The 25130-nt window shown below is 40.9% G+C and overlaps 1 protein-coding gene across 5 annotated transcripts; it reads right to left on the bottom strand.

The window, feature by feature from the left end:
- Positions 1 to 16038: 16038 nt before the first annotated feature.
- On the bottom strand, positions 16039 to 23957 carry LOC139760861 (5-hydroxymethyl-dUMP N-hydrolase-like). Of its 5 annotated transcripts, none has more exons than XM_071684576.1 (5): positions 23817 to 23957; positions 22028 to 22194; positions 21716 to 21778; positions 20349 to 20459; positions 16039 to 17601 (listed from the first exon to the last, which is right to left on the bottom strand). In XM_071684576.1, the coding sequence occupies exons 2-5, from the start codon at positions 22185 to 22187 to the stop codon at positions 17447 to 17449; spliced, it is 489 nt and encodes a 162-aa protein (XP_071540677.1). In that variant the 5' UTR covers positions 22188 to 22194; positions 23817 to 23957; the 3' UTR covers positions 16039 to 17446. The 5 variants fall into 5 exon arrangements, with proteins under 5 accessions (XP_071540677.1, XP_071540679.1, XP_071540675.1 ...); XM_071684578.1 differs by lacking the exon at positions 23817 to 23957 and adding an exon at positions 23357 to 23492; XM_071684574.1 differs by lacking the exon at positions 23817 to 23957 and adding an exon at positions 23315 to 23453.
- Positions 23958 to 25130: the final 1173 nt, after the last annotated feature.

Genomic DNA, 25130 nt, shown 5'->3' with positions numbered 1-25130 from the left:
TGCAAGCGTCCGTCCGTGGGCACGGGCAAGCCTCCCCAGCCGACGTTCAACCAAGGTCTGCGGGAGCCAGCCAGCCAGCCATTGCTGCGGCCCGCGCGCCATATACGGGCTCTGCCGCAACCCTCCCGCACAACACCCTCCACCTGCTGGTGCTTGGGCCTCTACTACCGCGGCGGCGCATTTTGAATACGTCACCTTCTCCTCTCCCTTCATCTGGTAGGGATAATGAGCTACATTCTCCCCATCCTCCTCCTCTTTATGTGTACGTCTTGCCTTCCCGTGCTTCTTCTAAATCTTTTTCCTCCATCTTCTTTCCTCATCCGTTTTCTTTCCGTCGCCCCCTACCCCCGTTCCGTAATTACGTCTAGGGTAGAACAGTCGCAACGCCGTCAAGGATCGTAAGGAAATAGCAAGACAACACTACCGTCGTAAACGTAATGATATCACCGTAGCTACGATGACTGCACTACGATCGTGGGGATGATGACAATACTACCATCGTAAGTATAATGACAACAGTACCATCGTACGTATAAAGCCAACACGACCACCGCAAATACAATGACACGACCGAATCGTAGATATAACGGCTTCCACCCACCGTAGAACCAGCTACGTCCTCAAGCCAACCAGAAGTTCGTGAGAAACACCAGGGGTTACAGCAGGCAGACACACAACACAACTTGGTGTGTCCTGTACCTTACCCTGGGTTCTACCGGCCCAGCCTTCTTACCTCCTCTCCTCACCTCCCACTACCTCCTGCCAGGCCTACCACGCTGGATAATTACGTGTTGTGCAACCGGCCAGGCTCGCTCCACCTTCTAGGCAAGTGTCTATGATCTTTTCCTTCGACAGAGTATCTGGGTTTTGCCATTATCTAGCAGGAGTGGGATGGACAGACCCAGGGAACCTTTGACATTTCATGCTATTTACCCTAATATGTCCTGCCGTATTACCGCTCAGTCAGTGGGCGAATAAATCTTAACTCTCTCTCTCTCTCTCTCTCTCTCTCTCTCTCTCTCTCTCTCTCTCTCTCTCTCTCTACCCAGTGTGTGTGTGTCATTCCACTGAGGAATCCCATTCGTACTGCCTGTTAGCCACTAATTGCTTCCTGTTATGGATCGTGTATCTCTCGCGTCTGAGTTTTCTTTTTTTTTTTTAATGCTTACAAATTTTATTTACATTACATCCTGCACCACCAACGCTTTGTCGTTTCAAGTCGATACAGGAGATGCGGAGGACACACGCAGACGTTTTCGTACATGCTTCGTGCCAGATGACCAGGGAGACGAGAGGAACAGGATGTTTCTCCTGGACAAGGGAACACAGATGGTTTGTTCCACTGTACACATGTCCAGTATGACGACGTCAAATTACCACTCACACTGCAGGCTGTTGTATTTAGGAATTAGGAAGCATATCTTTCTTTCATACTATATATATATATATATATATATATATATATATATATATATATATATATATATATATATATGCTACCGGACGTCGCATGCTTGTGGTTACACCACAAGTGAAACGTCACCTTTGGCGAGGTTACATCAACGTCAATGAAATAAAAGGGAACGTCTTCCTACAATGGGAGTCCAACCATTCTCTGCTCCTGATCGAAGTGCAGTCTCGAAGCTGCATGGACCCCTGTGGTTGTGTAATCAATTCATCATGCACATCACAACTGTGTTTGTGTGTGTGTGTGTGTGTGTGTGTGTGTGTGTGTGTGTGTGTGAAGACTTCTCTCATCCTACCTCCTCCTTTCTCTTCTCCCTCCTCCAATTTCTCTTCCCCACCTCCTCTTCCTCATTTCCCCACCTCCTCCTCATCACCCACAACACGGGAAAATATGAAATGTATTTCTGAAGGAAATGCAAACAGATTCATGTGAAACTTTACCCTGTATCTCCTTTCCCTAAGGACACATTTCTACCGAAGATATAAAAAAATATCAAGAGACAATCAAACATCTCAATTAACATACAAAATAACTATGATTAAACCCCGAGGTCCACAAGAAATGGACCCATGCTATATATACTTCTATACATGTATAGACACATGTCTGTAATATGTACAAATACACACCTGTATACATGTATAGACACATGTCTGTGATATGTAAAAATACACACATGTATACATGTAGAAACACATGTCTGTAATATGTACAAATACACACATGTATACATGTATAGACATATATCTGTAATATGTACAAATACACACATGTATACATGTATAGACACATATCTGTAATATGTACAAATACACACATGTATACATGTATAGACACATATCTGTAATATGTACAAATACACACATGTATACATGTATACATCACATCTACGAGAGTGACACAGCACAGGTGTTCTGTTCTACACTGGACCGGGGAGGAACAACTGGTGATCCGTTCTCTTTGTCTGTTAGAGTCAGCAGCAGCAGCAGGAGGATCATCGGTCACGTTCATGCACGTGTTCATTCAGGCGTCACCAACGCATCGCAAAATAATCCAATCCGCCAACTGGGTGTCTTGTGCGCCAATTGCAAACGCGCGCGTGGTGGACGTGCGCACGGTGGACGAAGGCGCGACAGACGATGAACAGAGCCGACCAACTGCAATGGTTCCCACCGACCTGCTGCGGTGTGTGGCCACCACCAATTTCGTATCAGAGATTCGTCTCATTATTCTTAATAATGAGACGAACTTGCAGACATGAATTACTGACTTTCTAATGCAAATCGCTTAGAGAAGTACCTTCATGTATCATGTCTTAATTCCTCCGAACTAGAGATTTTACGGTGCGATTTTTTCCCCCCAGGGTTTTTCTGGGTCAGAAGTGATCCTCTCTCTCTCTCTCTCTCTCTCTCTCTCTCTCTCTCTCTCTCTCTCTCTCTCTCTCTCTCTCTCTCTCCCCTACGCCAGCCACGGTCATCATCATCACCGGTAACACTGTCAGTGTCCCCACGGACGTCATGACCTCCACCTACACCATCAGTCACTATCCTTCCTTCTGCCTCACCATCAGGACCAACAGTCATGAACACCATCATTAATGAATGAGAAGCACCACAGCAGCGACCTCATCACCACCAATTGCCAACCACACCTGTCCACAACCACCATTATCATCGCCTATCCCAAACCACACCACCACCACCACTTGCTAACCTCACCTATCCACTACCAATCGCCTATCCCAGCCCACCAACACCAGTCTCACCACCACGCCGCCATCCAGCCCTGCGGGTCTAGCTGAGCGACAACTGGAATATGGAGCAAAAAAAAAAAAAAAAATTGCTGGAGCCACGACAATTCCCTCGCGAGCCGGAGAAGCCAATGACCTGGATGCTGCTACTGCTCTCCCGGAGAGAGAGAGAGAGAGAGAGAGAGAGAGAGAGAGAGAGAGAGAGAGAGAGAGAGAGAGAGAGAGAGAGATCCCAGTTCCTGGACCGTGTTGTGAGGTCACGCTACGGCACGGCTCCTGCTGCCGGGGTTCTCCTCACACCACACTACCCGGACCTATGTTGTGAGGTCGTGGCACGTCTGGCAGGGCTACTGTTGGGTCACCTCACACCACCTCATACCACCCACTACCTGGTTGCCTGGCAAGCCTCACACCACCACACACCACCACCCACTACCTGGGTGCCTGGCAAGCCTCACACCACCACACACCACCACCCACTACCTGGGTGTCTGGCATGCCTCACACCACCACACACCACCACCCACTACCTGGGTGCCTGGCCTGGCAAGCCCTGGCGGCATGACACTTGTCATGCAGACGTCAGGCATTCATATAGGGGTCAAGTGTGTATATCTGGAGGCGAGCCTCAAGGGAGAGAAAATGATTAGGGTGAATGAATATAAGAGAGAGAGAGAGAGAGAGAGAGAGAGAGAGAGAGAGAGAGAGAGAGAGAGAGAGAGAGAGAGAGAGAGAGAGAGATTAGCTCAAAAAAATCTACGATAAGGTAAAGAGATTTTCCCAAAAGTATTTAGACTATCCAACTGAGACTGCATTCGTTGACAACATGACCCAAAAGGGGTTCAGTGCATGACGTATTTCACACCCAAGTGCATGACGTATTTCACACCCCAGTGCATGATGCATCTTACATCCCAGTGCATGACGTATTTCACACCCCAGTGCATGATGTATCTTACATCCCAGTGCATGACGTACTTCACACCCCAATGCATGATGTGTCTTACATACCAGTGCATGACGTATTTCACACTCCAGTGCATGATGTATCTTACATCCCAGTGCATGACGTATTTCACACCCCAGTGCATGATGTATCTTACACCCCAGTGCATGATGTATTTCACATCCCAGTGCATGACGCATTTCACACCCCAGTGCATGACGTATTTAACCCACGCCATTGTTTCTCCTTCAGCTGGCGCGGAGCCCCGTACGCCACCCTGACACACTGACCCAGTACACCGTCGTCAGCTTCAACCAACAGCAAATGCCTCGACATTCTTGAGACCTCCGGCTAAAGCTTACAATGTCCCAAGGTTTCTGGCACTGCAGCCTCCCGAGATGTGGACTTACGTTATGCTGTGGGGTTACGACAGAGCAATAACCCTCTGGGAGTGACAGGCGACAATGTCTTCATCTATGTAGTGAGCTTACAACACGTAACCTAACTCACGTTATGTTGTGAGGGTAAGACACACCACAAGACTGAAACTAATCAAAAGTTCTAAGCTTACGACACCATAGGCTTAAACTCATTCATTGTTCTAAGCTTACGACACCACAGGCTTAAACTCATCCAGTGTTCTAAGCTTCCAACACCTCAGACCTAAACTCATCCAGTGTTCTATGCTTACGACACCACAGACTTTAACTCATTCAATGTTCTAAGCTTACGACACCACAGACTTAAACTCATCCAGTGTTCTAAGCTTACCATACCACAAGCTTAAACTCATCCAGTGTTCTAAGCTTATAACACCACAGACACACTCATCCAGTGTTCTAAAGCTTACGACATCAAAGACTTAAACTTAACCAATATTCTAAGCTTACGAAACCACAAACCTGATTAATGTTCTCAACTCCCGTGGTGTAGAGGTTAGCGTTCCTGACCGTGACGTAATCACGGGCCGCCCAGGATCGAATTCTGGTTGCGGCAGTCGGTCCTCAGTCAAGCCAGCTGTTCATCCACCCCTAGGGGTTGGTCGATAAAATGGGTGCCTGGCTCAGGCTTGAATATATATATATATATATATATATATATATATATATATATATATATATATATATATATATATATATATATATCGCTAATAGGATGGCCTTGATTAGGGCCTCAGCTGCCCGTACCGTCTCAGCTAACTTACGACACCACAAGCGTAGACTCAGCCAATATTCTAAACTTACGATACCACAACTCTTCCATGTATAGCAAGTTCAAGACGGTCTGCTGACATCCACAAAAAAATCTTTAGCTCGTATAACGTGTTCAATACGTTCACATTTCTGACGTAAGAACAAGCAGAACGTGTTCTCCACGTACACACGTCACGCATCGGAACACCTTCCTACCAGCCCTACGTCACCTACAGTTATAATACAGGTGCCGTCGTGTCGCAAGGCAATGATGAGACATTCATGAGACCTCCTGTACCTGGAGTTCCTCACCTGGACATCTTCACATCAAGGATGGGAGGGTGCAGGAGTGAGGGAGGGAGTGAGGATGGGAAGGGGGTGTATTTATGGGGTCGGGAGTATGGGGATTCAAGAGTGTCGTGGGCTCAATGCGCTCTCGTCAGCCTTCACTCAAAGTTTTACCGTGGCGGTATGGTTACCCCAACGGTAAGGGTTGTTACGAGTCCCTAACAACGCGGAAGGGGATGATTGAACGTCAGGCACTACAAGTTACAACAGGGGTTGTTTACTGTGTGCCTAAGCTGACAACCTTAATTGTTATGGGTAAACTCTCATGACGAACTGCAAGCTGTCCGTCGTGTTTTAAGCTCTCACCGGCAGCTGTTTGCCGTGTCGTGTCATCTCTCAACACAAGTTGTTTGTCGTGTCGTAAACCTACAGCACACGTGGAAGGCATACAAGAGATCCTAGACTAGACGGTGTGTAAGTGTGTGTGTGTGTGTGCGTGAGGCGGGGTGGGACGTGCTCAAGACAATATTGAGATCACTTCATGTTCCCGCATCGAGGTCACCCACTGCCCTTGGCCCGCTCTCTCTCTCCCTCCTCGCTCGGTTATGTCTCCCTTCTGCTGCCTTTCTGTGTATCATTATGGTGTTCCTTTGTGTCTTTGTCTCTCAAGGATCTCAGGCTCAGTTCTGTGCTTCTTTCTTCTCGACTTTCTGTCTCAAAGGCGAATCCTATTACTTCATTTTTTTGTTGTTCCATCTCTCTCTATTCCCTTTACATTTTTTCTTATTCTTATTAAATCCTGGCGTTGAAGTCCTCGCACACAAGCCATTGATGAAAAGCTTTTAAACACGTAATACTTCTTATCAATATATATACATATATATATATATATATATATATATATATTCAAATGGTTTGGCGTGGACTTTTTTAACAAATATTCGACAAACTGATCGCCAGAAATATATTTGGGAGAAAAACTGAAGAAAATTCGTCACCAAGGGTCGTATTTCTGCCTCTGACAATCTGCCGATGATGTTCCTGATCTTAAAAAAAAAAAAAAAAATCCTCAGCGTGAATCTAACCGTTGGATCCATCCGCTAAACACACCTCCAGGTTTATTCATGGGTGTCTGCGTGTTACTCACCTGGGTCATGGGTGTTTTCAACGGGTTGTCGTCCGCTGGTAGAGTGTGTTCCCCAACCCGTGGGTGTCGTCTGTGTTATCCACGGGGGAAGTGGTTATCTTGCGGTGAGGTGCTGTCGCTATCTGAAGGAATTACGTAAGTGTTATTAACAGGGGAAAGGGGGAAGGGGTTGTTAGACTGAAGGCGCGCCATATGCGAAAGGGGGAGGACGGGAGGGGGGCCGCTAGCTGGGTCGCCGTTCATGGAGATAGGGGAGGGAGGAAGGGGGGGTAGGTACGTAGGTAGAGTGTGGGGATGGTGGAGGTGAGGGGAGGAATGCCGAGCTGGCCATCGTCTAGTGACCTACTACACCATCCGGAGAATGGTGTCACCCCCACATCCTCCCCAAACCTCACCGTTTTTCCTTCCCCTTCCTCGTCGAAAAGCAAGTTCCAACTGGCTCCTCCGCCTCTCCTCCACAGCCATCGCCCGAAATAAGTCCCACAACGAAGCCGTCGCTATACCACTCGTACCGTCACAACACAGCAGACAACGAGCGACACCATCTATAGCTTTCCCTCCCCAGGAACACGTACTTAGCTAACTGTAAAATAAGAAAAATCGACCAGAAAAAAATGAAACAAAAAAAAATTGATCAAGAACGTAACCAAGAATTCCAGAAAACCCAGACAGGCACCCAAGTGTTCAGAGACGTCGTCCCGAGATCAACGCACGGGGAACAACACCACACGAGTAAATCCACCATTGACGCCGTCACCTCCTTGAAAATGATCACCCCTCACCACAATTTGCCCTCAAAACGACGCTGAAACTTTCAGTCTACAAGAACAAAAATTGGAAACGCAATAACAATGCCTTAACACGTAAGTAATACATTTCAAGGAGATACGAAAAAATGGGTAAGTGGCACCTCGCACTTTCCCCAGTTCCGCGCTCTCGAAGAAGTCAACGGCCGAGCCCGCGAGAAATTGGCGCCCAGTTTGACGACTTCAGGTGGCACTTTTCTTTCCTCTATCTTATTTTCACATAATTTCCTTCTTCCCCAGTTTACCTGCGTTTCATCATCTTTCCCCTTTATACTACGTCTATATTCTCCTGGTTATGCTACACCTACAATGGGAGAACTAACTATTCATACATTCAATCATACAGCACATGTGTCCGGTAACACATAAGACGGCATTCGCTTCTCAATCATATGAATGCGTTTCCCCAAAACCTCTTTATCATTCCCTTCCTGTTGATTATGATATTAGTTTACTGTATAAAATTCAGTAACACGTTGCTGGTCTTCCCATTCCTCATGACAACATAAAAACAATACGGACATAGCGTGGGAAAAGTTTCAGCCAGACATTCGCAGTAACGGAGGGAACATGTGTGTTTATAAACAGCAATTTCCTGAACTATGCCAAAATGGTGGAACAGTTAAGTAAAGACCCGCCAGGTGTTAAACAAAATAACAGAAACGACTCTCGGAGTAATAATCTAGTTCATATATATATATATATATATATATATATATATATATATATATATATATATACATATATATATATATATATATATATATATATATATATATAGTCATTTTGTTTGACACCTGACAGTTCTTGGCGTAGTTCAGGAAGAGAATGAGGAAAATCGGTCAGCCAATGCCAACAAGGAACACATTTAGCCAACACTAAAAACTCCCCGCAGTTCACCCGCATCATCAACAACAACCCCTTACTGAACCACTGGCCTGAACCCGTTACAGCTTAGCTCATGTTACACTTGAGGTCTCCGCCATCAGTACGTTCGGTAACACAGCACGAAGGGCGTGTTCTCCACTCCTTCCCATGCTTTTGGAAGTGGTAGAACAGTTAAGGTTGTTAGACAAAAGAAAAAGGATTAATTCTGACTTACACAGATTCATGAGATTCGATTCAAATGAAGCATGTCTTTGGGTTGATTAGGAGGTATAAAGGTTCAAAAATGAGCTAGGTTAAAAATACTGAGTTTAACGAGAGAATAATATAGGAAAACTAGGTAAAAAAAAATACTAGATTGTTTGAGCAGAGAATAATATAGGGAACACTCAAAAGATTGGGTTAACAATTTTAGCAGACAACTCAGAGGTAACAAGAGCACCACCAAGACTTTATTGAAAAATTGGGAAGACTTGGTTCAACGACACACGTCTGGCCATAAAGTGGGACGACATACCTTTATCAACAGATTAAGACAAGTTCAGCGACATCTCTGCACATGGGCCAGGTCAACTAGGATTAGACGTTTCTGTGCACACGCTTGAAAAGGAAAATGTTTAACGACATGCTTCTGCTTACACACAGGAATACTAGGCTCAACGAACTGTATCCTCACACATCTAATGAGGCCCGCGTTCAACGACACACCTCTTTAGGTAGAATAGTAATAAGGTTCAGTTTTACTGCGAAGAATGTTAGCGTTAAGCGAGTCGAGCAGAGAGAGAGAGAGAGAGAGAGAGAGAGAGAGAGAGAGAGAGAGAGAGAGAGAGAGAGAGAGAGAGAGACTGTGTATGTGTGGGGTAAGGGTCGGGGGTCAGTAAATCTAGGTCACAGTCTAGTTATTTCATCACGAAATCCTATGATGGTGTGAACGAGCACCATTAGTCACACCATCTTCCTGTCATTCGTTATCAGTCGCTGAACACGTGGATCACCTCCCCAAACGCTGATCAGCTGACATGATGTACACAAACATCCGAGGTCGAAGCAGGATCAGCTGATCTAATGTAAACAATCCGACGGAATAATGGCGTCTTTTAACAGGTGACTGACGGCAGTATATGGATGAAGCACGGATGGTGGTGTTTGCTTAGAGCAAGGCTGCAAAACTGGAGTATATTTGATGGGGTATATTCGAATATGACTGATGGTGTATGAAATATAACTGATGGTGTATGCCCTGATCATGTCTAAGTATGTACAGTACAAGCATGGGAAGTGGTGAACTGCTGAACCATATCCAAATGTAATATTCTAGAACATGGCTGATGGTGTATGATCGAAGCATTTCTAATGGTGCATGATAGCACCATGGATGGTGGTATATAACCTGAGGACATGCGGTGCGGTTTGAACACTGCTGAGGCTGTATGATCGAATACATTTCTAATGGCGTACGGTAGGGGAGCACTTAGACCAGTGTGTGTGTGGTCGAAGCACAGCCGATGGTGTATGATCGGAGAATATCTGAACGTGTATGGTCGGAGCATCACTGGCAGGAGAGACAGAAGCTGATGTAAAGGTCAAAAGGTCAGCCGAGTAAAAACTAACCTTGCTACTTCACCGTCTCCGTCGACACCCAACCACCAACGATCCAGTAACTGTCTATCCTCCCAACCTCCAGTATGTCTCTATCCTTCTCTCACTCCAATATATGTCTATCCCTCTCAGTCTATGTTTTATCCTCCCTTCGATCCTGTATCCTTCCAGACTCCAGTAACCGTATATCCTTCTCTCGCTCCAATACCTGTGTATCCTTCCAGCCTCCAGTAACTCTTTATCCTTCCCTCGATCCACTATTTTTCTGCCCTTCCTGGCTCCAGCACCTGCCTATCCCTCCAAGTTCCATTCTCCCTTATCCTTCCCTCGATCCACTATTTTTCTGCCCTTCCTGGCTCCAGCACCTGCCTATCCCTCCAAGTTCCATTACTCCCTTATCCTATTCAAACATTCATGTGTACTACAATCGCCAGACACTATGCCGCAATTTACAGTTAAAACAGATACTTTCCCTATACTTCATACATTAAGCAATACTCTTAAAATCACGAACTCCACAATACTGTTATGCACTGTCCAGAATTCGAACTCAGGTAAGTATACTTCGTAGACACCAATACTACTAAACTTGACCACATTTTCAAAGAGATGCACAATTTACTTACCTCTGAGTAGCAGTGGTACAGCACACGTTTGTTCAACAGCTGGGTGAGAAAAATAAATACTGGAATTAGAAATGACACATAAGGCATAGATCTAAACAAAAGAAGATACTGATTTGACAATAGAATGAAATAAAAAAAAGGAAAGGCGGTATCTGTCTTCCTTGCACCACTTTCTTCATGAAACAATCAGCTTATGCCAAATCAAAAGTAGTTATCGACAGTTCTACAAAAGACAGGTATCAGAGGCAGGTACTGATCTAACCCATGGAAAATGGGAATGGAGTTTAATAACAGTTAAATGAATGATTCTCTATAGAAATTTTCATCTGAAGCCTTTCATTCTAAATTTGCAAGTGGACCTAAACCTTCTAAAAGCTTCAGAGGCTAGACGACCAAAACACATGGTCGCAATGTTTGAGAACGCACAGTTCTAACAGCTAGAAAATGAGCAAGTATAACAATAAGAAAAAAGAAACATGGGATAACCTTGATGTCCTTCGCTATCAGTGGGAGAAAAAATATAAATACAACTGAAAAAGAAAAACATAAAGCACATGATTAACATAATAGAACAACATGCAGTACAATAAATATAAGAGGAAAAATAAGAGCGACGTTAGGACAAAAAATAACATAAACAATATAATAAGGACATTGGCGACAATTGTACTTATAAAAGACGTAAGAATAAGATATGAACAACACGAAATTTAACTGCAAAATGATACATGAAAAGGCAGCGACAATGACAGACATAACAACACAGTATCCCTAATCATTAAGCCATTGACCGTGAGAGATATTCAACAAGAGGAAGACCTAACTGAATAATAAGACAAAGCTTTACATAACTTTGCAACAAAACATTCCTACTTCAGGAGAGAACATGGAGAGAGACAGTTTTCACGAAGAGGACGCTACTCACAGCCTCACACAACACCCGCCCAAAACACCACAACGTACAGTGAGATGCATCCGAACTCATCAGCCCCGAAAAATACTGAAGTATGAAAACAAAAACTGACTCCTATGTCACTACGGTGGCTAAAACCTAGCCACACCATACAGAGCAACCGAGTGACGTATCAAAAGAACTATAAAATCCCAGGCCAAACAATGGCATTATGAAGCCTCGTAGTAGAACGTATTAACATAATAATCGCACAAGGTAAGGTAGCCCTGACCCAACCTTACGAACTCTGACACCTACCAGATAGGAAAAGAAAAAAAAAAAAATGATAAAGGCTGTAGCTTCCCATACTGACCTACTCTTGGGCCAGGTAACAACTCACCTAACCTCCAATTATGCATGCTAAATCTAAAGAGGGTATAAAAACCAGGTCTTCGGCTGTCACTTATAAAATATATTCCTAAACCGAATGCCCAAGAACAGTGATTTATAACCATTTATGACATGGTATTTGTAGCAGCACAAAAAATGCTGGAGAAATTATTGAAGAGACAAATTATAGATATACTCAAGGTCTCGACAACAGCACGGAGCCCCAAAGCCCTTGAGGCTCCAATCATCAACCGATATATAAAATGAACACTTACAAGTTTCGCTAATTTCCTTCCTAAACCAAGACACATCATTTCACACAGTCTAAACGAGGGCAATAAACAAAAGTACGTCTCCAACAGACCATTCATACAATAGGAAACACTACATTTGTACACTCGATAACTGTCTTTTACAGTGTACCCTCCCGGAAAGTGTCCAACCTCTTCCTTTTCCCTTACCAACAACAATAGTAAAGTCTGAGACGCCACAGAGATTAGGACACAAAATGAAAAGGAATTACGATTTGAAAAACCTCTTTTAACTTAACCGGCAAGAAATAGTGAACATTCTTTACATTTATAGCTTAAGACTATCGAAGGAAGCATTGAACACAGAATCAAAGGTTTCTATTTTCCTTCAAGTTCGAATCATATGAAGTTTTACTGAAATTCTTCAAAACCAAAGTGCCTGTAAGTGCACTTTTTCGCCCCCGAAGTTGTTTTCAACAAAAAAATTACCAGAAATAGCAAAAACTCTGGCGTAAGATAATAAATACCTATTCGATTTGTGCAACGGTTGGTGTGAAGGCATTCACGTGCTTCTAATGTGGTAAATCCCAAGAAGCGAGTGAACATCAGATGAGCCGGCAATACTGGACACGATCCAGTGACTACAACAACCTTAGCCAAAACAGAAACTATCTTCCCACTCATACGACCGCTTATTTCTCTACAATATTGGCCATCGGACTTCCCACACCTGCGTAATGTCTGAACTGCAAAAGTCTTGGGATGCAATATCATCGCTTAAACACCGGTTGTATTACTGGTTAATATAGTATTACTGTCAAGCTGAGAACGTGAGATGGGCGGTGTTACAGCACCAATGGGACGCGGCGCCGATTGGCAGATCCTTGCAGCGCTCCATTGATAGTCGGGTCACATCCAGCCACCTCAGAACCTGTTTAGTGTAATGTGGATTTCAAGTTTTTATGGTCACGGCTTCTAGATCCACCCCCCCCCCCCCCAAAACCTACCCTTCATCCCTCCCACCCGTTCTTTTAACTCCACCCCCAGCTGCTGTTTGACACTTTCCTGACTATGTCACTGTCCCAGCCCCTCCCTAACCGACGCAGGTAACCCCGTCCCAACGCCAGTGATCCCGTCCCTCGCTCACTAACGCCAGTGTCCCCGCCCTTCCCTCACCCACGCCAATGTCCCTGTACCTCCTCCATCCGCGCCAGTGACCCCCATCCCTCGATAGGGTCCCCAGCCCTCCCTCCGACGCCAGTCTCCCCGTCCCTCCTTAACCCAGGTATATCCCTGCCCCTCTCTCACCCACGCCAGTGTCACCGGTCCTACAATAACAAACAATCTGAGATCATTACAAAATAGCATTCTTTTCCCATCATAACTGATTATACTAACCCCATCAAATCTAATAAGATCTCTTCGAAAATACCGATTTAGAAACAATATGAACAATATGAGTTCAAATTAACAAAAGCATCTTGTTTCACCTAAAAAACTGCTGGGCAGTTATACGACCACCTGAAATCTGACAACATCGACCATATGAACACAAACACTTACGTCTAACCTAAGTGAAATTGACTTAAATCATACTTTCACTTGACAATAACTTAACTGTATTAAAATAACACAACCTAATTCGACTACACCCTTAATAAACTAAATTTTCGCAGTTACAAACAAATGTACACCTAGTATGTTTAGATGAAAACCTAACAAATAAACTAGCCATAATGTCATCATTCAAAAACAAATATTTTACAATGGTGGCTAATCTTTAACCCATTCCATTGTCCTCTGAAAGTTTACTTCAATCACTTATGCTCACTCTTCTTCCTGTCATCAGTACACAGTCATGGGAATGACGTTAATCTCTTCATTACTGATATGCATATCTGTAAACACCATACTTAACCAAAGGTTTCATCAGATGTATATTTCTATGGGATGCCCATCTCTCTTTAATCCAAATTTTCATTAATATTCTCCAAGTAGAGAGTCTTAACATCTTTCCAACATAGTCAGATATTCATATCAGTTCCCAAAATAAAAGTTTCATCAATGCAAAATATTCACTACTTTAGAAATGCAGAAGTATATTATACATCATAACTCACACCATAAATAATTAGAAATCAAGGTCTTAGCACAACCTTTCCACCGCATGTAATATCAAGCAAATCATTTGGTTCACATTTGTTTTGCATGTCACCTTCAAATATCCTTTTACGTTTGTACAGATTAAAATTGCTACTAAGAAATGTTTACAAGACCACCAATTCTTTAACTCATGAAAATGGTACAATTAACATTCAAGCTTTACATCTTTAATCACAGAATGTAGTGGTACCTTCCTTAAATTTTATTTGGCCTCATTGTTATCTTGTTTGTCAATGGTAGCATATACTTGCAATTTTGTGATACACTCCAAAACAGTCATCTTTCTGCTTCCCTACACAATGAACGAATAGTCAGTATAATGTATAATTTTTTCTTACTTGGTCACCATTTCCTGTGTTAATGAGGAGGCACCAGCAACAAAGATAGGCCTCCTCTGCTCATATTCTCACATCTATTCTCTAGTTATCATGTGAAATGTACCAAAGCCACAGCTCCCTATCCACAACCACGTCCCAAAGACCTTTCTACAGTTTACCCCATACGCTTCACATGCCCTGGTTCAGTCCAGTGACAGCATGTCGAACCTAATACGTGTATATATATACATCAGGAGGAATTGGCAAGTGTGACATCATAAGAAACAAACAACTCCCTTTCCCATTATGTCAGCAAGGTAGATGAGTGACTTTTCTGCCTTACTCTGTACCCCTTCCCAGGTCACAGTCATGAAATTGTGATGGGAATTCATAACACAGAAAATCTGCTTGGGATGTTTGTCACTTGGAGAAGCTCTGTAAATGTTAAACAGTTTAAAAGAGGATGCATTACCGAAGCAGTAGAGAAAATGAAACCCGAGGAAAGAATTACAACCCGAAAGTAAGATAATGAAGTACAGCAGCAGGTACAACATAAATGTTTCAGTGCAAGTCTGAAAAGAGAAAGACTAGAAGAGGTAGGGTGCTTTATGTCCTGTGGATGATGAAGTGAGTCATAGGATGGAAGATGGGGAGTTATGGTCCTGAGTGCATTAGGGAGTATCTGAAAGAAAAGGACTGGATCTGAGAACAAAGACGGGGTACATCTGAAGGTATAGGTCCAACAGCATTTACAGATGTGGGTCTTGGGCTCAAAATGTAATACAGTAGAAAGTTAGGTAGTGGAAGTGCAGCAACTAAGATGACAAAAGACAGTAAATAGTGGGAGGGAGTTTGATCATATAAGGAAAGATCTGTGGCAGTAAGTGGAGTCTGGATAAAGGAGCTGATCTGGGGTTGCTGATATGGTTCTGACATATTTAGAGGCTACGTGAGAAAAGACAGAATAAAAGGTTCTATGTGTCAAAAATGGAGGGAGCATGAGGGATAGTGGAGATTGAAAAGGAGATAGAAGGATGGGATTTGGGAAGCTTTAGAATATCTGGGCCTGAACATTCAGCAGGGAGATAGGAGTGTTGTGGATAGAATGAAATGAATCACTGTAATATATGGAAGGGCTATGTGCTGTGAATAGAATGAAATGAATCACTGTAATATATGGAAGGATTATGTGTTGTGAAGAGAATGAAATGAATCACTGTAATATATGGATGGGTTATGTGTTGTGAACAGAATGAAATGAATGGAAGTATTAACATCTCACATTCATAATTCAATAACAAAAGAAAAATACATGAATTACCTATTAGCTTTATTATCAATTGTAGTAATCTTAGGAAATGGATTACAAACATGGCAAAAAATAAATTCACTTTTACCCATGAGTATTCCTAAACTTGATGTTCACCATACCAGTATATAAATTACCTCAATTCTGGACAATAAATTTCTTAAATATTACAAAGAGCACAAGTGACAACCTAAAATCACGTTCCTGTATTCAAATATCAAAAAGTGAAGATCTTTTCAGATTCCATATCTTAAAATTTCTCTACAAAAATAATATATCACTATCTATTATTGAAATTCCACCTGTGCTATAATTGGTTGGCTTTCTTAATTTCCAAAAAGACATGATACAAACTGGAATGCAATATCTTTTACTTCTATTCAATAATTTCTGAATCTTTCAAGGTAAAACAATTCTCCAAAATTTTTCAATACACAAGCATACAAATGGGGATATTTCCAGCATAATAATACTCTATACACTATCTATAAAATAAAAAAGTATAACACCAGAAGTTTCCTTTAAACTTGCGGCATTGTCTATCCCTAATACTATCTCATACATGAGAATGCATGATAATAAGAAAGGTAAAGTGTGATCTTACTATTTCTATACTTAAACTCGTTTACCTGAAGCTACTATTGCTTGTACTCAGTAAACATATTTGTATCCTGTATAATCATTCTTCATTATATCAGTCTTGACAAATGTGCAGTACTGGCCTCAACTTTTGATTTTATGTTATTATTTAATAGAAAGCATATTGCAGCTTTTACCAATAATGAAATTCATGTTACATCAAAAACTGAAATGCACATAAAGTTTACAGCTGTACCAGCAAACAGCCCTTTACAGTCATGTTTTTCTCAAATAATACACATAATTAGTGTCAACTACATGATATTTCAGTAGGTAATTTACTAATATTTCCTTTATAGCATTATACATGATCACAGCAATTTCTTACTCTATCTGAACTCTGAATCTCAAGTTATCTTATCTAAAAATGTTAGCATGTTCAAAAACATTTGCTTTGTGTACATTTCCTAATACTCTTTTGGATAACACATAACCAGGTAAGACATTCCTCTAAACATCTCAACAATACTGATGAATGATTATTGAAAAATACATGTAATAAACACAAAATCACAATATTTTCTCTAAGAATTTTTGTCTGAATGGGAAACAATTTGATTACTTTAATGTAAAAGTAACTTAAAAGGAGTATCATGTAATAACATTATCATGCTCTTTTCTTTGATTACAACAAACCAATATAGTACCAAGCATGAGTATCCCTGACCAGGAATTTGCTAATAATCAATGGATTCTATAGATATGTTTAGGAATAAGTAGCTCACCCATAAAATAATGCCTGAACTTGTAGGTAAATTTTATACCGTCAACAATTTTCTACATCGGCTCATAGGTATTCCAGTCGAGTGAGTCCTTCCTGCTTCTCTGTTTAAAGAAGAACTCTTCCAAGATGACAGGGAGATCCTCCTCTTTGTAATCCTTGGTTGTGAACATCTCACCCATTTCAGCACCACGAATCATTGCTGACAAAACTGTGTAAGGAGAAGCGTAACACTTTCCATGGAGTGAATGAGGCTGCTATCTTGAAATGCTTTAGCTACCTTTAATCGTATAACAATGATAATGGTGAAAAAAAAAATATATATATATATATATGTATAATCCTGAAACTGTGGCTGAACTAAAACACAAAAGTTTCATTCTCTTATGATGAATCACAGAATGTTCAGCAAGCCATGAGGGTGCTCATAACTATGTTCACCATATTACATACATCATCAGTTTAAGGCACCCTACTGCATGGCATGGGTGTTATATAGTTAATCTATCATAAAGATCACAAACCCAACCTTCTCAGCTTAAGCTACCTTAGTTTAAAGCATGAAAGGGTCTTCTTTAGTTAATACAAAAGTATCATATCTTTAAATATGCATAGCTTTAAATCATGTGTCTATCTGTTATCATTATAGTCACCCCATTCCTAATTTCGGTGGGAGGATCAGGAGCATACAGCCTTTCTGTTTACTCATACACTATTTCAACCTATGTACTGTATAAAAGTATTTTACATATGTACTATATGATACTAGGTTGGGGGAAAAAAAATTTCCCACATTAGCGAGGTGCTGCATGAACAAACGAAAGGCCGCATCTGCTTACATCCATTCTCGAGCTGTCATGTGTAATGCACCAAAACCAAAGGCCCCAAAGACCTTTCCACTGTCTATTCCAGATGTTTCACAAGCCCTGGTCGAATCCAGTGACAACATGTAGACCCCTGTATACCACATGGTTCAAGTTCATTCTATCCCATGCACACCTTTCACCTTCCTACATGTTCAGGTCACTATTGCTCAAAATCTTTTTCACTCCATCTTTCATCTCCAATTTGGTCTTCCTGTTCTCCATGTTTCCTCTACTTCTGACATATATCCTCTTTGTCAACCTTTCCTCAATTATTCTCTCCATATGCCCAAACCATTTCAATACACCTTCTTCTGCTCTCTCAACCATACTCTTTATTACCACACCTCTATCTTACCCTTTCATTACTTACTCGCTCAAACCACCTCACACCACATACTGTCCTCAAACGTTTCATTTCCAGCACATCCACCCACCACCATACAACCCTATCTACAGCTCATGCCTTGCAGCCATATTGTTAGAACTACTATTCCTTCAAACATAACCATTTTTTCTCTCTGAGATGATGTTCTCTCTTTCCACACATTCTTCACTGCTCCCAAAACCTTCGCCCCCTCCCCCTTCCTATGACTCACTCCCACTTCCACGATTCCATTTGTTGTTAAGTCCACTCCCAGATATCTAAAGCACTTCACTTACTCCAATTTTTCTCCATTCAAACTCACATCCCAACTAACTTGTCCCTCAACCCTGCTGAATATAATAACCTTGCTCTTATTCACATCTACTCTTAACCTTCTCCTTTCACACACTTTTCCAAGTTCAGTCACCAACTTTTGCAGTTTCTCACTTGACATAGCCACCAGGCCCTCCCATCCCTAACAAACTGCATACTTGCTCCTTTCTCTTAAAACTCTTGCATTTACCTCACAAGGCACCCCATCCATAAACAAATTAAACAACTATGGGGATATTGCACACTCCTGCCACAGACCGTCCCTCACTGGGAACCAATTACTCTCCTCTCTTCCTACTCATACACATGCCTTACACCCTTGACAAAAAATTCACACTGCTTGAAGCAGCTTACCTCCCACACTATGTATTCTTATGACCTTCCACAAAACATCTCTATCAGCCCTATCATATGCCCTCTCCAGATCCTTAAATACTACATACAAATCCTTGTTTTTCTATTTCTCACATTCTTCAAAGCAAGCACCTGATCCACACATCCTCTATCACCTCTGAAACCAGACTGCTCCTCCCAAATCTGATGCTCTATACATGCCTTCAACCTCTCAATCAATAACCTACCATACAATTTTCCAGGAATACATAACAAACTTATGCCTCTGTACTCTAAACACTCACCTTTATGCCTTTATCCCATTTGCCTTTGTACAAAGGCACTATACATACATTCAGCCAATTCTCGGGCATTTCACCATGATCTATACATAAATTGAAATATCCATACCAACCAATTAGCATTACATTCACCCACTTTCATATTAAATTAAACTGCAATACCATCCAAACCCTGCCGCCTTGCTGGATTTCATCTACAGCAAGGCTTTCACAACCTCTTCTCTCTTCAACGAACCACTCTCCCTGATTCAATTCGCACACCACCCTGACCAAAACACTCTACAACAGCCACTCAATCATCAATATACTCCATCTCCTCCTCACTTCATCACTACCTGTTATCACTTCCTCCCTAGCCCTCTTCACCGATGGAAGGACTATGTAAAATCTAATGATAAAGATAAAGAAGATTATGTGCTACAAATAAAAGGATACCAGGATAACATTACAGATATACAATACAGTGATAAGAAGCATGCAGGCAGAGGAGCTCAAGTTAATTGTGAATTATCTGAAACAGCATGGGTCATGTATGTGGTCACTGATTTATCTATAATGCCGAAAGATGTTTTCAGGAGTTTGGTTCCAGCACGATAGGGATGGTCTTCATGGTCCTGGTCACTGATAGGCCTAAAGCCCAAATAACCAACCATTTGAAATAGCGTAGAAATAACAGTAAAGATATGAAAATAATGAAGTAATGTACACAAAAATAAGCAGAAAAGTTTTTGAATTTAATATCTTAATTACATTTACTTACTTCTGTCAGGCTGAGGTCTATACAAACAAAGAATCTTCTTGCTCATAGCAACTCCACGTCCAATTTCATAGCCAACACCCAATGACGGCTGAGTTACTTCAGCTACAATGACTAAGGGAAAGAAAAAAATAATGTCCATGTGAATAAAAAATCAACGTACAAAGCACTTTTACAAGTACCTTGGTTAGAAATCCCAGGCTAGGAACATGGGCTTAAGAGCTTAAGAAAAGTGACAAACACAAAATGACAGAAAATCCTTCACTAAAGAGAATCAATTTGGAATTCATTTTCAACAAATGCTGGATTACAACAAACATAACAATCACCTGTATGAGTAAATACTGAATAATTCTCTAATCATAATGTAACTAGTAAAAATTGGCAATTTCTTTTATTTAAACATACATTAAAATCAAACACAAAAAAATTAGATGCTAATATTTACTGCAATAAAGTAAAGACTGGGTAAGCACAATTAATATCTTTCTTTCCAAGAGTAAATAACTCAATATGGTGGGGTTGGAGGTTTTAGGACAATGTATATAAGGGAAAATGTGGATTCAATTACTGTTAAACTAGATGAAACACTTCAAGAAATCAACTAACCCTATGAAATCCTCATAACTTCTGCCTGCAACAAGAATTTTTCTTATTCTCAAAGACAGCTTCTACAAAACATTTATGGACTTGTTTACATCAATTTTAAGCAGTATGTGTTTCCATCCAATTACTGTAAAATGCCCATATTCATGCACCCTAGTCTGCAACCATTTCCAGCAAACATTCTTTACCATGTTATATGAAGAAACTATGACATTCTGATTATATTTCAAAAAACTTGAAAATTTAATCAAACATCAACTCCAATGGAAAGCTATGACATTTTCATAGGTTCTACTGATTTCTACTAGTCCGTAACCATTTTCAGCAAACATTCTTTACCATGTTTTATGAAGAAACCATGATATTCTTTCTATATTTCAAAAAACATTAAAAATCTAGGTAAACGTCAACTCCAATGCAAAATTATGACATTTTCATACGTTCTACTGATTTCTAAATACATTCTCTTTTAACTGCAACATTCTAATATTCACAGCCCTCCCTACTACAATATTTATTTGCAAACGTAAAAAATTTATCCTATGTTCCTCATTCTTCAGGTAAATCTCTTCAATATATTGTACTATTATATAAGAAATCTTATTCCATTCTACAATCAATATGGTTACATGCCACCAATGGCATCAGTATGTTCAAATTTTCTCTTTACAGGTCAAACAGAAATGCATAATGACCTTAAAATCACAATCAGTGAGAATTCTCAAATTTGTTGGCAAGGAATACCAATTAAATTCAATCCTTACCATCACACTCCTCAAGTAGTTTAACGTCTCGATCATGAATCTCCTTGTCAGTTTCAGCCTCACCTGAAAGAACAGTAAATGTACACAGAAATAACTTCATGTTTCTGAATTGCAGGTGTACATGAAAACATCCTTCTTTTAGTTTTTGAATGTTAATAACTTACATTCAAGAGGCAAGCTTTTCATAAACTTCCTTCACTGAAAACTAGCAAATGTACACCAGACTAACAATACCCTAAATTAATGTTCATATCCTTCACTAAGGGTGACTGTCTGAGTAGAAAATATGGACTTGAAGGCTCATTTACCTACCTTCACTTAAACCCATGGCAGTAATCTTAGTGTCTCCTACATCTGGTGTCAGTACTGTGCCATACTTCCCCAGTATCTCCACAATGCGGGCATATATAGCTGCATCAGTTCGACCAGACCGAATGCTGCCACAGAAGTAGATCTTCATTACTGGAGCCATGACTTCCCTGTTGATGGAGACAGATGTGATAAGTCTAAGTTCACACTAGCTTTGTTTTGTTTAACTGGAAAAACCAGTGAGTAAAATTATATATGAAACATTCCATCCAGTTAACGGACAGCCACATATCGCCATAACTTACGTAACATAAGGGATGTTGAAAACTAAAAGAAGTCTTGGGTAAACGATGAAAAGATCATTAAGGTATTGCAGTCAACCACCAAATCCTTCTAGTGTCCTAAAAGCATAACAAATGTCAGCCTACTGTGACATGTAGGAAACCACTGTCATTAAAGTATCAAATACGTGAATTCCTACTTACGGAAGCACAGAATTCTATAACTAGAGCACATCAAAGCTTCAAAATATTGAACACCCAAAACAAACGACGTCTACCACCTGCAGAAACTAGTCTGTGTGTGGAAGATGATGTTCCAACTTAGGTACTTCTGTTTAATGAATGTAGTTAAAATACGTGTGTTCATTTACTGTACGGAAAATTTGAAAAATCGGCTGGTCCTCATTTGTTCTACTTCGTGATACATATTGTATGACTTTATATTTCCACAGGATCAAGTAAATAATGTTAATATGTGAAATCCAACTTAAATCATCATAAACAGTGAACCAAGCTACTGTGAATCAAACTATATCATCATTATATATATATATATATATATATATATATATATATATATATATATATATATGTATATATTCCAAATAAGAATATCATCTTGCTCGACCTTTGCTTAAGCCTAAGAATAATCTTTACCTCAGCGATGGCAAATCAATGCAAATTTGTATGCTACGAAACAATGTCCACTCAACATGTGTTGCTAAATACTGAAAAGTAATGGTAAAGGTTCATTCTTATCTGGAACACAAAGAGTAACTAATTACAGACCCTATTTCTAACATCACAAGGAAGAACACATAAGACACCAAAACACTGATCAGGTGGCAAAGCCAGGTATCCCTGGCCATCATGTTACGTATATCCCAACACCATGGCCAATTCAAAAGTTTGATAGTAAATATAGTTCTCATCACCACCACATCATGATCCAACACACAATAAATACCAACGAAACTCCTTAGAGACTGTACATCCAACTGCAACTTACTTTTAACTCACTGAACACATGGAACACTGAGAATATGTTTACCAGAGACAACACGTGCGTCACAATGACGAGAATTGGCTTTGACCAGCGAGGGATCGAGACTGCTTCGAGACTACTGAACTGTTGGCACTGAACACCCCATTCTGTAGCTGGTTCGAAACAAATCCGAAGGTTCTTAATCATGGCGCACGCTGTAGGGCAAAATAGAACAAAAAATACTTTTTTTTTCTTACCCGAGTATGGAGTCTGAACTCCGGATTTAATAATATACAGATACCGTGACTTTATGAATACTACTTATTGTGAATACATAGTGTGATTTTACACGTAGAAACCACATAAACTGCACGTGTAATGATGTAAAACACGTGTTTAGTACCAATCGTTTTATTTCAGCGATTTAAAGCGACTTTTCACCTTTTTTTTTTTTCAATCTGGCGCCGTGGAGGTATTCGTGCATTACCATATTCACTTATCGTACAAGTCAAGATTATATACATACCAAAGTACTGTCGTAGGTGTATATTGCACCACAATATTACGGCAAAAATTTTGGGCTTAATATTCGTATCATTAGAAGAAAGTAATATAATCGTATTAATGTGATGCAGGGAGTACGTCGTCCTTTCTGTCTCTAAGAGACATTGCACTGGATGAGAAAATGCAATTGCTGTTGGCTGTATGCAGTTCATATCTGTCGGCCCGAAACTTTTATATCTTGATCTAATCTTAAGTAGTCTCACACCAGAGGTACTCTGCTTACTGCAGATTAGAATGTGACCTTCAACAAACTTTTAACTTTATATTTTTTTTGATGATATTTATGATTGGATAGGAGACAAAAAGAACATAATTGAGAAAAAGAAGGCAATAATGATGACGATAAAGAGGAATCTTCTGTAAGCCAAGAGGAGCCGAAGTGGTACGAAAGGCCAAATTTCAATATGTCAGTCTCGACCTTAATGGCGGCTGCATAGCAACAGCTTAGCATGATAAACGAGTCGAAGACGATAAAAGTTGAAATTGTTTAATGCTATGATACCGTACGTCCTCTCTATTTTCTGATATAGTGATACAGATGTATCTGGAGTATGATTTTTGTTTGCATGCATTCACTCTTACAGGCCCTGTAAGATGTGGGGCTATGGGGTTGCTGCTCCTGAGCCGGGTTGAGTTGATGGGCCTGGATCCAAGTTCCTCTTCTTTTTCAACCATCTCTTAATCCTACTTTAGATGTTCTGGGTTTTCAAATACCTCTTAATCCTGCTTTAATTGATCTGTTAAGGCAGCCCCCCTCCCCTCTTAAGTTGGCCATCCTTACATGATACAGTATATGCATATTTAGTATTTAACAGTAGGACCTAATTTAGGACATATTTTTCATGCGTAGTTCTTAAAAAAAAAGGTAAAAAGAGAAAGGGACCCAAAGAGCATCGCCAGGCCTCACTCTCAAAGGTGGAAGTAAAGAAGTTTGACCTGGGGCCCTTGCTGGCTCTTGACGCCTCTGCTGTTGTGTACTTTTATGATACAACAAAACAAGAACCTAAAATCCATAGATTAGCCCCGTTGACCCTGACTTCCTCATGTGCCCTGGTTCAGCTCACTGATACCGCACGTCGCCCCCAATATACCACATCGATCTAGTATATTCTATCCCTTACACTCCTTATCTCCCTAAATGTTAAAGAACCAATAACCGAAAACTTTTTAAATTCCATATTTGTATCTCCTTCTTGGTTTTCCCCTCCCTCTTACTCTCCTCCAGTTTACTCTATCCCTTGTGTGCCTTTAACTCTCCTGCACGTTTAGGCCCCAG

Source organism: Panulirus ornatus, chromosome 38 (assembly GCF_036320965.1).
Source record: "Panulirus ornatus isolate Po-2019 chromosome 38, ASM3632096v1, whole genome shotgun sequence".
Classification (NCBI taxonomy): domain Eukaryota; kingdom Metazoa; phylum Arthropoda; class Malacostraca; order Decapoda; family Palinuridae; genus Panulirus; species Panulirus ornatus.
This window is presented reverse-complemented; position numbering and strand designations above follow the sequence as displayed.

What these genes read in the sequence shown, in the direction of transcription:
- LOC139760861 (XM_071684576.1), bottom strand. Translation starts at nt 22,187, where the DNA reads ATGGCTCCAGTAATGAAGATCTACTTCTGTGGCAGCATTCGGTCTGGT. An exon ending in TGCCATGGGTTTAAGTGAAG is followed by an intron (nt 21,779 to 22,027) that starts GTAGGTAAATGA and finishes CTGTTCTTTCAG; the next exon opens with GTGAGGCTGAAACTGACAAG. An exon ending in ACTACTTGAGGAGTGTGATG is followed by an intron (nt 20,460 to 21,715) that starts GTAAGGATTGAA and finishes TCTTTCCCTTAG; the next exon opens with TCATTGTAGCTGAAGTAACT.